At 41.6% G+C, this 14,679-nt stretch overlaps 2 protein-coding genes across 3 annotated transcripts; both read left to right on the forward strand.

The window, feature by feature from the left end:
* Positions 1-4,823: 4,823 nt before the first annotated feature.
* npy7r (neuropeptide Y receptor Y7) lies at positions 4,824-5,939 on the forward strand. The gene has a single exon (XM_008281337.1). The coding sequence runs from the start codon at positions 4,824-4,826 to the stop codon at positions 5,937-5,939; it is 1,116 nt and encodes a 371-aa protein (XP_008279559.1).
* A 2,419-nt stretch (positions 5,940-8,358) lies between these two features.
* prelid1a (PRELI domain containing 1a) lies at positions 8,359-14,529 on the forward strand. 2 transcript variants are annotated; one of them, XM_008281338.1, is made up of 6 exons: positions 8,359-8,459; positions 8,975-9,094; positions 11,181-11,406; positions 11,497-11,610; positions 11,933-12,011; positions 13,557-14,529. In XM_008281338.1, exons 2-6 carry the CDS (start codon positions 9,003-9,005, stop codon positions 13,676-13,678), a joined length of 633 nt encoding a protein of 210 aa, XP_008279560.1. In that variant the 5' UTR covers positions 8,359-8,459; positions 8,975-9,002; the 3' UTR covers positions 13,679-14,529. The 2 variants fall into 2 exon arrangements, with proteins under 2 accessions (XP_008279560.1, XP_008279562.1); XM_008281340.1 differs by lacking the exon at positions 8,359-8,459 and adding an exon at positions 8,511-8,837.
* The last annotated feature ends 150 nt before the right edge of the window (positions 14,530-14,679 follow it).

Here is a 14,679-nt window from a genome sequence, read left to right on the forward strand (position 1 = left end):
CACCGGGAGGTATAATGAGAACCTCCCGCGTAAATGTTTACCATCGGAATCCAATTTACAAACTTCACAGACTCTCCATCATTACAAATCAATATTTTTTATCACTGGGGAATTAAAAGCCGTTATTTGCATTACACAACCATGAAGTGTAACCACCGTGAGAAACAGCCAGCGCAAAAGGAAACTGACTGGAATGAGATTTTCTCCGACTGCGTGACCTTAACTTCCACATTCATAAATTCACAGTGTCTGCACGGAAAGACAGGCGGACAGATGCAGGAACAACACACGCTGTGCGACGTGAGGACGCCACAGTCTGTGATTGTGTCATCAGATCAGTGGCACCAGAGCTCTCAGAGGAGCTGGACAGAGGCAGGCCATCAGATGGAGGGCAGTAAGTGCAGCAACCTCAGCCGTGTGGAGGTGAATCCTAAAGAGCTCACAAACAGGGAACATGAAGATTGACACGAGTCCAGGTAGGTTAAAGACGCAGCAGCAGCAAAGACACTCATGAAACAAGGAGGTACACAGTGAAGCTAAATGAGAATTTGCTGCTCAACCACACTGCGAAACTTCCTCCCCACTTTTCTGTAAGCTGTTAGAGATTAGAGAGTTTGTCATTAGTGATGCAAACAAGTCAGGCTCACCGAGAGAATTGTCAACCTTGACTGCAGAGCGACCCAGTGCATGTGGAGGCCGGGGGACGGCTCTCATAATTGAAAGAATAAATTGAGGCGGAGAGGTAGCTTGCCTCAAATCAATAAGGCTAATCTCTGTTTCTGAGGCAATCAAGGCACCAATTATTCCATGATCAAATAAAGTCCCGCTGAAAAGATTCAAGGATCTCGTACAGTGCTGCTGCTGCCTGGACACTAAATTTGGTCTGAAAGCAACTCTCAGCAGCTCCCGAGGAAATACAGAAATAAGTCACAAGGGAAGACGTACATGACACTCTCCTGGTGGATGGAAAAGGTCTTCAACTTGACTTATAGGCTGCTTTGTTAAATGTCATTGCATCTGGTCAGGCTGCCTCATTTCAAACAGTCAAGTGCTGCAAGTTCTTCTATTAGTTCAATATATTTCAAGGCTGTGAATCGCATTTCCTCCAAGGTAAATTTACTTCACTTTCCTCGGAGGTCGTCTTTAATGCAAAGTGCATATTGTTAACAACATAGTAGAATCAGCCCTGAGAAATTTCATGACATCCAGCATTCTTTTCAGAAACCCCTTCTAGCATTGTTACATTACATGAAAGAGAAATGGCTGCAGGCACACAACAATATGACCCCGTTCATTCGAACCACACAAGAATTGAATTTATTCAGGTGAACGACACACTCTGAATACTAAAATATTGATTGAAATTCCTCACCAAACTATTCAAATGTAGTACAATTCAATACATCTCACACTTGTGCCTGCATGGGCGCAGTTTTCAGCTAAAAATAACATTCAATAACAGCTTTCATCTGTCTAAACAAGTCATGGGAGCTCACACAGATGAGATTATCAGAGGTTTGTGTCTTTATTGTTTTCCGGGGAAATCAACTAAATGCGATTTCATGCAGTTTAACAAACACTGGCTTGCTCCATAATGAAATTGTATATGTCACAGGGCACTTTTGTTGTTCATTTGAGAGCAGAAATTAGCGATAGGGATGTGGAGAATCGAATAAAGCAATATAAGGATTTGCTTTACAGCCCTGCATCGTTCCAAAGTCCATTTCAATTTGTACACGTAAATAAGTTGAGGGGAAAAAACAACTCAGAGGAAGAATGTGCAATGCTTTCCTTGAGAGAAGGTGAACCATAAATGCAAATCAAACTGCAAAATGCAATCAACTCAGTCTGCCGTGGCACTTTGAAAGGACATTCTGTGATACCCAGCTACATCTCTTCACTGTGTAACGCAGTTGAAATGAAAAAACACAGATGCCCCACTTTAAAAAAAAAAAAAAAAAAAAGTGATCTTCAAAGCGGAGTCCCTGCGCACATCTCCAGTGACGGTCCCTGGCACAGATGTGGACGCTCGCACTGAATCCTGTAAACCTGAACGCACAGTCGAGCCACAAGATGCGCACTAGGCGCTACAGGCTGGGAGGAGCTTCGGGATTTTTCCCACTTGTTTCATGCCACTCTCGGGTGAAGACTGGTTTGCAGAAAGAGATACGGGGAAAAGGTAAGTCCATTAGCGCTCATTTGTACTTTAAATCAATATTGCGAGGGTGTTTTTTTATTTTTTTTAATGACAAAAAAATAAAATGTATCCCTGAGGTGCAGAAGAAGAAATGATCTGTTCTTTAGTGGAGAGCGTAACCTGTAGTTATTATAAGTGTTATAGGTGCGTAATTTGGAAAAAACCTGTAAAGAACCAGGGCGAAGAAGTGTCCAAATTACAGGGGGATATTTATGATGGAGACAAACGATTTTTGCACCTGTCTGGTCGGTTGAGGAAGCTGTGAAAGCGCATTTGGAGATATTTGAATGCTGAGTAAGTTGAACAAATGGGCACAAATTACGCATCAATGCATAGTTGATTAGCAGTGAGTTGTCTCATCATAATCTGATGGCAGTGCGTTTTTTTTCTCACTCTCTCTCTCGCTCGCTAGAATCCGGATTAATTGTGGATTTAATTATTTTTTCTTGGAGGTGTATGGTGCAAATTGATCAGCCTGCGATCGCTGATCAAAAGAAAAAAGGTGCCCTGACAAATTGCTGATGTTTTGTAAAGTACAAATGTCGCCTGCAGCCTGCCTGATGAATCCACGCTGCGTGCTCCTGTGCAGCTGTGTGATCTGGTGACAGAGGCTCCAGAGAGAGTGTACATGCTTTTTGTGTTATTGGCACTGCTACACTTTAGCTGTCATGAACACATTTTCTGTGGTCCCTATAGATTATAATAATCCTCTTGGCACACAGTGTGTTCAGTGTCCTTCATTCTTTCCTCTCTTTTAGGCCTCACACCTGATATTTTTCATCCTCTACCCAAAGTGTTTTTTTTTTTTTTTTTATGTTCAGGGGATTGCGCAGTAACTTAGAGGCCACACACACACATTTGCACACTTGTTGTTCTGGCTCTAGGTCAGCAGGAGATCTGCTTTTGCTGCGATCCAGTGCCTATGCAGTTTAATTATAACATCACTGCACATTCTGCTGCACTCCACAAGTTCAATCTGAGCAAGATCCTTGAAAAGCAATGACGCCAGCAAGCTATAGTCTTTCCAGTGGTTTGTCAAGAAATGGGCTGGATCCCCAGAGCAACCAAAGAGTGTCTGTCACCAAAGAGATGACCTCTCACTTAACGGTGTCCTGGTTTGTCTCAGTGATCCCATAAAGAAAAAGTGCAAAGTCACAAAAATGTGCACTGTCAGTTCAAGCCAGTGAGGAAGCCACAAGTGTCCAGTTTTTATTACGAAAAAGTAAATCCCTTAAAATCACAATGCCGTGGATATGCTGAAAGCATCTCGCTGGGTTTAATGGCGCTCGATGCAATTAGAATTCAGCTGCTTAACAAGAATGCAGAGACTTTGCCATTATTCAAGAGTCAAACAGTGGCAGTGGTTGTTATCCATGCCATGACCAAACGTACTTTCTCGGTTCGGCGGGAGCTCTCAGTGTTCCATTGACAAATAGGCAAAAACTACAATGGAATGAACCACCAAATTTCTTTTCACATTGAAATAGTGTTGTTTCATACAAAGCATATGACACAATGTCCCCTTTATGAGATCCAGACTGTGCATACCAACACTCTGCAGCTCTAATGATGTAGAATGAACTTGCTGACTCCTCCTGGTCGCATCGCTTCCACCGTCATTTTCCTTTCACCAGTATAATGACACAGGTGATCACATCTCTTGGAAAAGGTGCAAAAACAACCAAGAATGCTACCTGTAGATCATGGATAAAGAAGTTTTTAAATAGAGGTTGGAACAAATCTGTGAAAAGAGAGCTGATTTTCTATTGATCATCATCTGTTACTGATGATGAAATTTCATTTTCTTGACCTTTTCAGAACATCCACCTCCTCAATGCAATCGTGGACAGTTGTTCAGATAATTAGGCTGCATGCATGAGAGAACTCTCTTATCTTCTAAATTGCAATGTTTCATTGCTTTTCTAGCTAAATACTTGACAGTTTTAATATCAGTGTAACATTTGCATGCAAGCTACTCAGTCAGGGTGGTGTAAAGTGATTAATGAAACTCTTGTGTATCAGCTCTTTTCTGTTCAAGTCCATTACAAAGTTGAAATTTTAGTCAGAGCTCTTGCAGTTTTGCTGATGAGGCAATGACCCTGAAAATATATGACATGGTTTCCTGTACATAATAATCGAAACAGTAATGCTGCTAAGTTGTCTATCTTAACATGCTGGTGGGAACATCTACAGCTCATGTCTATGATGGAGGGTAATTTGTGGTCCATGAAAGGGGCGCAAAAGGGTTAAAGGGTGTAATAAAAGTGGTTCAAGCACTGACCCACGTCCAAAGAGATCAGATTTCCAGCACAACTGGTAATATTTGACAATGGGAAGCCAGTGAGGGATCGTGCCCCCTTAACAGCACGATTAATTTCACTGTTTTATCACGGTGTTTAGAAAAGGACAGGAAGACTGATCCGTGTTGCATCGCTCAAGTGACTAGAAAAGCAAATCAGCGGTGCAAATTGGAGAGAAAAGTGCTAAATAAATAAATAAACACTTTGACTAAATCACTGTCATTTGTTGGAAATCGTCTTCTCTCCGACTTGTCTCGAAGAGCTGTTTTCATTTTATTCTTCCTCTGCTCAGGTGTTGGCACATCCTTTGAGCATCTCCTGCTAAAATGAGCCCTCCAGACATGTCCAACAGCACAGGAGAAGGGGAGGCTGGTGACACCGATCCCTCGGCTCTGCTCAACGACAGCATGGGTTTACGCCCGCCGGGTTTTCACACCGACATCACCAAGCACCTCGGGGTCCAGATCACCCTGATCACAGCCTATTCCCTGATCATCCTGCTGGGCCTGCTGGGGAACGCTCTCGTCATCTACATGATCATTCGCTACAGAAACATGCGAACGGTGACCAACTTCTTCATAGCTAACCTGGCCCTGGCAGACCTTCTCGTGAACACCCTCTGCTTGCCTTTCACTCTGGTTTACACTCTGCTGGACGAGTGGAAGTTTGGGGCCGTGCTGTGCCACATGGTGCCCTTTGCCCAGGCCCTGAGTGTGCACGTGTCCATCCTGACTCTGACTGTTATCGCTCTGGAACGCTACCGCTGCATCGTCTTCCACCTCGGTCGACGCCTCACGTGGCACTCCAGCTTCCTCATCATGGCGTTCACCTGGACAGTGTCTGCCATCCTGGCGGCTCCCCTTGCCATCTTCAGAGAGTACCGCAACGAAGAGATCCCCTCCATCAACCTGCGTATAGCCGTGTGCTCTGAGAAATGGCCTCACGGGACCAACAGGGACGGAGTCATCTACAGCCTCTCAATGCTGCTCCTACAGTACATTATTCCTTTAGCCATCATCAGCTACGCTTACATTTGCATCTGGGTCAAACTGAAGAATCACGTCAGCCCATCAAACCGCAACGACAGCATCAATCGCCGCAAAAAAACCACAAAGATGCTGGCACTGGTGGTGGTGGTGTTTGCGATCTGCTGGCTGCCGTTTCATGTGTTTCAGTTGGCCAGCGACCTGGACTTGGTGCTCCGGTTCAAGGAGTATAAACTGATATACACTGTGTTCCATATCGTGGCTATGTGTTCCACTTTTGCCAATCCTCTCCTGTACGGGTGGATGAATAAGAACTACAGAAATGGCTTCCTCATGGTTTTCCGTTGCGAGGATAAGCCGGAATCTTTCCACCCAGAGGGCTCGTTCAGGACACGCTCCTTAAGACGGCTGACTCTTAATGGTCGTAATGGTGGACAGCCTCCCACCGCTGTATGAGGTGTAGACAATTTCAAATGCCTGTAGAATATGAACACATAATGCGCACCTCTGCTTCATGGTGCTCGTGATTCAGAATTTGACTTGAACGGTCTGATCCTGAGTATCTTTGTCACTGGAGAGGGCCCAAAGCTTTGCATGCAAATCGCTTTCTGTAGGCTCTTCTTTCCTTTGTGAATGGTTCTAGTGATATACATTTGTCAAACCTATTTCAAAATGTGTTTACGATGTTTATGTAGATGTTATTTAACTTGCTTCAGTGTGTAATGTGTTTTCCTGTAAATGCAGAAGCTCTTGTTGGTAAGTTATGTCTAATTTATTATACTTACTGAAGGGAACATGGTGATTATGATTATTGGTGACTGTGAGAGTTTTTAAATTTTTCACACTTGCTTTTCAAAATATTTGGATGATTTTCAGCTAATTAATCCAAATGGTGTGTTTTGGATTAATTGCAGTGTTCTCGCACATTTGCATTCAGTCTTCGTCCAAGAGATTCAAAACAAGGGGAATCGCTAATTTTCTGCCCAGACAGGAATTTAATTGTGTTCACCTGGCAACCAGATGTTCCTGATTTAATGGAGCAGCAGGACTCCTGAAGAATCACACTGAAAACCAGTGACCTGTGTGAAGAGAGAGCAACAAGTTATTGATATTGTCGTCGCAGAACGGGGGCAGCTGCTTTTAGGGACATGTGAAATGGAGGGCATTGGATGTGCAGTTCTACATTCATCACCCTGCTGCTTAAGTGTCCTCTGTTGATGGGTTTTAAATGAACACAGGAACATTAATCAATCGCAGGGCCTCTGGGAACACAAATCCAAGGTCTGATTTAGACCATCAGTAGAGATTTGATGCTTTTATGCCTCCATGTCAAAAAAAAGAGACCTTGGCTTGGATAGGTAAATGGAACTAAAGATATAGACGCAGCATGCAAAAGGGTTTCTCTTCTGACTTTGGAAAAAAGTTCAAAAATCAAATTTCTTTCGTTAAATTTAGGCAACGGTGCGGAAAAAATCGAGCTCTTCAAATGGTGACAGATTCTCAACCGGTGAGTTAATCAATACTCCGGTCAGGTGTGGCTTTTAAGGACAATGATCAGATAGTGTGACCAGTGACTACAAAAGGCCAACTTAAAATGCAGCTTTATTCAAATGACTCGATGCCACAGATGGCAACAAAGATGAGAACGGGCTGTTGACATGCTTGGATGCCAGTTAGGACCGTAAACAGACACTTGAATGTCAGCAACTCCATCATTTGTGAGCTAAAAAATTGCTTCAGACAGCTCTGGATGGATGTGTCTGACAACGTGATCATGTCTGCCAGCTTTATTAAGCCCTTCACACATAGCGGGGCGTCATTCTGCAAAAATCAGCATCGACATCTTCATTAACTCCATGCATCGCAGATGTGTGACTTGTTATTGACTTTTTAGTCTATGACCCCATTCTCCATCTTTCCATCATCATCTCCAATATAGTAGCGCGCTCTGTCGCTTCATGACATCCATTCTGTCATAGAGATGCCTTGTGTTGGAACCACAAATCCACAATCCTCTAATTTAAGAAGAATGAAAAGTAGAATTTAATAAAATATTACATGCTGCATTTGTATTCTTGTCCAGTACATCTTTAGGTACGATGAAAGAAGAATAAATGCCTGTTAGATCCTTCTGAGTGCATTGCAAAACTGAAAATATTGGCATAATGTGAAAATGTGTCGAACACCACACACATACACTGTGTACTTACACTGTACAGCAAACATACGTTTTAACTGTCTGAATGTGACGGCTGGAAAATCCATCTGAGCATTAAAAAGAAAAAAAAAGAGGAATAGAATTAAATAAATCAGAGCTTTATCAAAGTAGACATACACTTTTAATTTTGAAAAAAAAAAAAAAGTGGGTCGAAGTTAATCCAAAAAGCGTGTAATTATCAAGAAGACAAATGTGGCCTACGTAGTGTGATTCATTTTACAGCAGAGAAAATACCCATGTGTGGCTCTTGACACCCACACCACTGTTCTCTATATTCCTCCATGCGCTGTAGGTTATTATAGAAGCGCTGTGCCTTTATCAGGACCACATTAATCTTGGATCCATGGCATGAGACCCAGTAGGCATTAGAGTGGTTGTGTAAAAACAGAATAAAAATTGCATGCCAAGGTCAGATTCACAAAACTAATCAGAAGATAAATTACTGCATTATGTTTTAAAGAACCTGTCTTAGCTGTTTTGACAATTTTATCAGGCATTTGACCCTAAATTTTATTTAAAAAAACAAAAAACAAAAAAAAAAAGCTTTCAGAGGAAGCAGTGGGGGATTTTGCGATCCTCTGCTGCCCCCTAGTGTTCCGACCAGGCACCGCAGCCTGCAGCAGCCCGGATGTGTCGTGGATGTTTGACCTTCCCCCAACTCCGCTTCACATGATTTGTCGGTGGCTGCACGATGAACTTCATCTCCGCTGGAGTCTGGAAATGCAAATTCTGAGCCTTTAAACGCTGTCGCCGAACAGGTAAACGTCTCTGTCTCTGAAATAACCTCGCAAATGTACCGTGTTTGACGCGTGTGGGAGAAATTTCCCCGCAGCTCGCAGTGAGTCATTCATTCATGCGGGTAGCCTCATGCTAGGCTAGCTCATGCTAACGAGGAAGCTAAGGGAGTGCGGACGTGACGAATGTGACTGTTTTATCTCATGGTAGCCCCTCACTGTCGAAGAATTTATTAGCTTGTAGTCGTAATAACAGATGAATAGTTTGTTGTCAGTCACAGCAAGAGACTTAGTGTGATATTAGTGAAGCTGTGAGCGTGTTTTACGTGTGTTTGACTGACAGCTGTCAAGTACCGTTAGCCAGAAAGATCAGGAAAAGCTGTCTGTGCTAACGGTCATAGTGTATGTCAGAATATACGGTCATTTTTGTAAATTACTTGATTATTGACACACTTCTCGACATTTCATCCAACTCTGTCTGTTTAAAGCTTCTCGCACAAACCAGGCAAACTGACACGTTGTTGTTTGTTCCGTTTCAGGGTTGCGTCAAAGTAAACGAAGGGAACAATGGTGAAATACTTCTGCTGCGCAGATTTGCTAAAAAACACCTGGGACCAAGTTTGTGTTGCTTTCTGGCAACGATATCCCAACCCTTACAGGTAAAACTACGACTTCTTTACCCCGTTTGCAGACCTTTGGGACAAGTTTGGATTATGCATTAACATGTGTTTACTGAGAGGGTTAAACAGTGGTGGAAGTGACTTTTTCTCAAGCAGTAAACAGTACTGACATACTGGTACTAGTGTTACTATTACATGATTCTGGACTGTTAGTCAGCCTAAACAAATAATCTGAATAAGTCTGCTGTTCCTTACCTTTTTGTCATTTTACTGTCCAAACCTTTAAGCATTTAACTACTGATTTAACCCTCTGAACTCCCAACAGTTTCTAACATTTCCTTGCTTCTGTCACATTTCCACTCACTGTGGGCTCATTTTCACTGCAATATAAAGTCTTGCACCTCTATGGAAACAGCACAACCATGGGCAGAAGTATAGAGAACCTAAAAATGTCCTCTGATTAAGTTGTAATGCCTTTAATCATCACAAAAGAAAATCTAAAGTTTAATTTCTGCCATTTTTTTGGTAACACAATAAATAGAAAAACAGATACTGAGAAAAAAATACTACCTCTTTGTCCTATATATGTTTTCTTATGTAGATTTTGAATCGGTGTCCTTGTCTCTTATCTGCTTTGTGCAAACACAGCATGCAGTTCAATCCAGTTCAGTTGAAAATCCTTGAATTGTTGTGACGTGACTGTTGGTCAAAGCTTAGTCACTATTGACTTCTTGATTTTTACAGGATATGGTGAATGCAAACAATTTGTTTTTTGCAATTTTTTTGAATGAGGTATGTGGAGATAGTGGTTTAAATCAAGTATCACAACTTTAAGCTAGATTTGGTTAATTTTCCCAGTGGATTTGCACTTAAATAACACGTAAGTAATTAATTCAAGGATCGGCACGTAGTTAAAAATCTGATGATTCTTTCTTCCAATATATTTTGGGGTATTGCAGGTTAGTTAATAAATAAAGGTTTTATTTGGTCATTGACATGACTCATCCCTTGCAGAATTATTCAAACACATTAACCACATACCAAACATTAAAACATGTGAACCACCCTCATCTAATGATGTCATCCTTCACATAGAAGACATTCTGTGCAAGTGTTTTTCTAGAGCTTTTAGAGTTTCTTAGAGCTTTAACTAAAATGATCAAATTGATAGGTTGGTTAATTATTATTTTCTTTTATTTATTCCAAAGTCTTATCAAGCTAAAATGCAAAACAATTACTTCTAAGTGCTACTTACTGTTTCTCACATGTGAGTATGTGTTGTTTTATATCAACTGTTGGCTGCACAAAACATTTTTTTTCCTCAATCGACTGAACAATAGGGCTGGGCGATTAAGCTGAAAAGTTTATCACAATAACACTTTGCATTTCAGTCTGTGTCGATAACTATTGATCACGTTTTATAATGTATTTGTAGTGAGGACTGGCAGGAAAAAAGGCTTCTTTTTAATTGTTTTGAATTCAACCACTTCAGACTATTTCTCAAGGTGCACCATTAATAATGTTGATAACAATGTGAAAAACACATTCACACACATAAATAAGAAAAATTAGTAGTCTCACTTTGATACGCATTAATTACGGAGAGAAAGTAAAACCCAGAGGCGTATGGAGGGTAACCAAGGCGAGGCTGGCTAGGACTGAGTGTCACTGGACGGGAACCCTACACCGGCCTCCATGTGCACCCTGACGTCAAGTCCGTCAGCCCTCAGAGCGGGGAATGTGTCGCTTAGGTGCAAGTGGTGGGGGGCAGGGTAATTTAAAATATTGGTGTTTTTATAGTGCAAAGCCCATCTTTTAAAGGCAACAACTGGTCCCAGTGATGAGAGGTCCAGGTAGCTGTGGACAAGCAAAAGGAGCCCATCATTAAAGGATATGATGGGCTGTTCATGAGCCAGGGAGAGAGCATGCTTGGGGTTTGTTCATGCAACCAAATTCTGCTTTTTTTGATCTGTGCTTTCTCAGTGCAGTTGATAAAATGTGCATCAGATCGTTTTAATTGAAGCAGATAACATACAGAAGTATTTATAATAAACATAATCATTAGCTGTAGCCCTTCACAGACATTTTGTATCGTTTTAATCTGTACCTTTTCCTTCTTTTCTAGTAACCATGTCTTGACTGAGGATATCATTTTCCGAGAGGTCACTCCAACCAACTGCCTCATTTCCAGACGTCTGTTGACCAAAACTAGCCGTGCGCCCCGATGGATGGAGCGGTATCTTCCCAAGCACATGGCCAGCTCGGCGTACATCATCGAGGACTCCATTGTGGACCCTCAGAAAAGAACCATGACCACACTAACATGGAACATCAGCCACGCTCGCCTCATGGTACTTCAATGTTTGCCTCTATAAGCACTCAACCTTGTGCAGAACTATAACGTGGTCTCATGTTGGTGTGTTTTTTGCTGTTTGTCCCAGTCCGTGGAGGAGCGATGTGAATACGGAATTAACCACGAGAATGGCAGCTGGACTGAGATTAAAAGGGAAGCTTGGATCTCTTCCAATGTCTATGGGCTCTCAAGAGCAATTCAGGTCAGTAGAGTAAAGTGGAGCGCCACACTATGTAACAGCCCGGGGAAAGTGGTGTGGGGCAGCCAAGAGGCAGGCTCACCCACCTATCCTTCATTCTGTAATTAGTAACATAATACACAGTGTTAAGATAGAACAGCTGAGCAGTTCAAACTGTCTGCCAAGGTGTGAATTACTGAATGATTTGTGACAGTGAATCAGAGAGTTCCTGTATTGTTGCCAAGCTCCGGATCAACAGTGAACATGTGACGACATGAGTTATATGTCATTATATATTCCAACAATCTTTTTCTGTCTTGGGTGACATTGTCTCTTCTCTTTCTAGGAATTTGGACTTGCACGGTTCAAGACAAGTGTTACAAAGACCATGAAGAGCTTTGAATATGTTCTCGCCAAAATGCAAGGTAGGTCCTCATTAAATTAATCATTATGTGTGCAACTGTGTTTATATTTAATTAACAGTGTGTGATACCATCAGTAATTGGGGATGTCCTGTTGTTATCTCAACGATCAGAATGAGGACAGATGAAGGCTTTTTTTTTTAGCTAATTGGTGTCAACATGATCCTAAGCCTAATTCTTTGCTTACGTCTGCTGTCCCATATCATAAAGGGAGACCACAACTTGTGGTAGGATGCACATTTAAACTGGTTTTTAAAGCAGTAATCTCCAGCCATGTCAATCCATAATGAATTTATTGATAACACAAATGGAGCACGGAGGACATTTGTTCTGGGCTAATATATATTTATTCAACAGACATGTAGTATGGTCGGCAAAAGCTGCTCTGTTATATTTGTTACTGGGACACTGTCTAGACTAAGTGACCGCCTCCTCTGGCTGGTACAGTATCAAACAGTAAGAGGCTCCACCTGCTGGCACAGCCATTTAATACAGTTAATCTGCGGTACATTTTCTGACCTGCAGAGAATATGGGTCTTTTGGAGCCACTGGATCCCCTACCTTATTGACAATACATTTCAGTCAGGGACCTACAGGAGCTTTACAGCAAGGTTCATGACAGCTTGGATGGAAAAACACCATTTTAACTCATTGCATTGCAGAGCTCTTCAGTTGTATAGATCAACTTCATTTTAATAACTCTAATGTACTTGAAGTGTTTGCATCTAGGAAAATGGTATTGGAATGAGACTCCGTATTGGCAGACACTAAATACTACAGTACTTCAAATGGATCAGAGGCATAAAAAACTTCCCTGGTAGTTGTTAGTGCACTGGATTACATTAATTGCTGGAATGAATGCATAGTTTATCTTATTTGTAATATCTGCAATTATGAAAAGTCAAAGTTTGCGCTATGATAAAGGAAAGATAAAGAAGAAGAGGTTCACTGAGGCTGACAAGAAAATTAAGATTTAGCTCAGCACTAATTAATCTGCTATAAAGTTTGCCTGTCAACTGTTTAATCGCAGTGAAAGCTACAACTAGTAATTACTTCTATAGTAATTGCTCAATAATGAGACGTTCATTATCAATTTCACAAAAGAGGTTTAGTCTTTTGTCTGTAACAACCCGGCTTATTCGACTATACTTACCATCCAAGGTACAATCATCTTTTAATAGGACAGTTTAATGTGTGTTAAAGTCTAACAATGTAAAATGTGTTGTCAGTTTTCAGCCACTGTTGTGATAGCTGAATCTAAACAAAGCAAAGGTGTTAATTATATGCGTAAAATCTACTTGTTTGGTATTTTGAGAGCATCCACCTCCACCTGTATCCTGTTGAAACCCTGCTGACTGAGGCTAAAAGCTCTGTAATGATTTTTTTTTCTTCTTTTAATGTTGCTGGGAAACAGATAAGCTGAAAGCCAGTGCAGATTATACTGATGATTGCAAGTGCCAGTGACAGTTCACATCTGTTATGGAACATCACTGGGTTTCCTGAACTACATAAACACTCAATTATGGTCTGAATTTTGTTCTTTTGTAGGCGAGACTCCATCCAGAACCTTAGCAGAAACTGCCACAGAGCGGGCAAGAGAAACAGCACTGGCAGCTAAAGAGAAAGCCAAAGACCTCGCCTCACATGCTCAGAAGAAACAATATGTGTGACGAGCTACACGAACCACTGCTTCTGCAGCCGCTGACACTGGGACAGATTTATATTTACCCCCTCTCTCATTGTTCAGTCAAGCACTGGGGTAAGACTAATTGGTCCCAGTCACGGTTGGACACCTCTGTGAGGACACGTCCCAACTGAAAGTGGTGGGTGGACCATAAAAGGCCTGAGCTGGGTTCAAGAGCCTGTTCCAGCCTCCCTGTTCATGTCACTCTGAGTATACTATACATCTGCATCATTTCAGTGTTCACCAGAGATAGAGATCTTAGAAGGGAATGGCTGAGCGTGGCTTCGAGTGCCATAAAATGATGATGATGGCCAACTCTGAAACTGTTCTTCAGACCTTTACTCAACCTCTGTGCCCATCACCAATGTCTGCTTTCTACTCTGTTCCTTTGAGTTCGCCTCGGCATTTTGTGATTCTTTACAGCTTCTTGTCTTGTCAGCACTTCTACAGAATTTCTGATTAGCGCTTTCTTGTTTGTGATTTGTTTCAGTTGTGTTAATCTCGCATACAATCACGTTGTCTTTGTTTGTTCACTCAATGGTACCTTAAACCTTCAACTAAGACTGATCATCTCATTGCTTCGAGTAGAAGCACATAGACAGGGAAAGAGTTTATTTTATTGGCAGTCATAGCCTTATTAAAAATATTCACTTGGCTTCTCTTGTTACAGCGGTAAGAGCAGGCTGCAGTGGATAAGAGTTTTTATCTCAACTGAAAGTGATTAAAAAGGCATAAAGAATGCTTGCATTGTACATTGAGCTTAGGCCTGGTGATGCAGCAATGTATTCTCATTCCATCAATAGAATTGTCAATAAATGGACATTTTCTTTCTAATCATAATGCTGTGGTGTCTTTGACATGAACTGTGTTTTTGTTCACTAGTCCTGATTCATTAAGATGGGAACAACAGGGCAAATCTGGGGGGTTGCTGAATAATTAGCATGAATAATAACATAATCCCCCCCCCCTTAAAAATACACCAAGGAA

This window comes from Stegastes partitus, unplaced genomic scaffold (genome assembly GCF_000690725.1).
Source record: "Stegastes partitus isolate 25-593 unplaced genomic scaffold, Stegastes_partitus-1.0.2 Scaffold230, whole genome shotgun sequence".
Lineage (NCBI taxonomy): Eukaryota > Metazoa > Chordata > Actinopteri > Pomacentridae > Stegastes > Stegastes partitus.

Bases quoted from the DNA above. Each gene is read 5' to 3' on its own strand.
- npy7r (XM_008281337.1), top strand. From the start codon at position 4,824: ATGAGCCCTCCAGACATGTCCAACAGCACAGGAGAAGGGGAGGCTGGT.
- prelid1a (XM_008281338.1), top strand. From the start codon at position 9,003: ATGGTGAAATACTTCTGCTGCGCAGATTTGCTAAAAAACACCTGGGAC. The intron at 9,095-11,180 runs GTAAAACTACGA...CTTCTTTTCTAG, and splicing joins CGATATCCCAACCCTTACAG to TAACCATGTCTTGACTGAGG. The intron at 11,407-11,496 runs GTACTTCAATGT...TGTTTGTCCCAG, and splicing joins TCAGCCACGCTCGCCTCATG to TCCGTGGAGGAGCGATGTGA.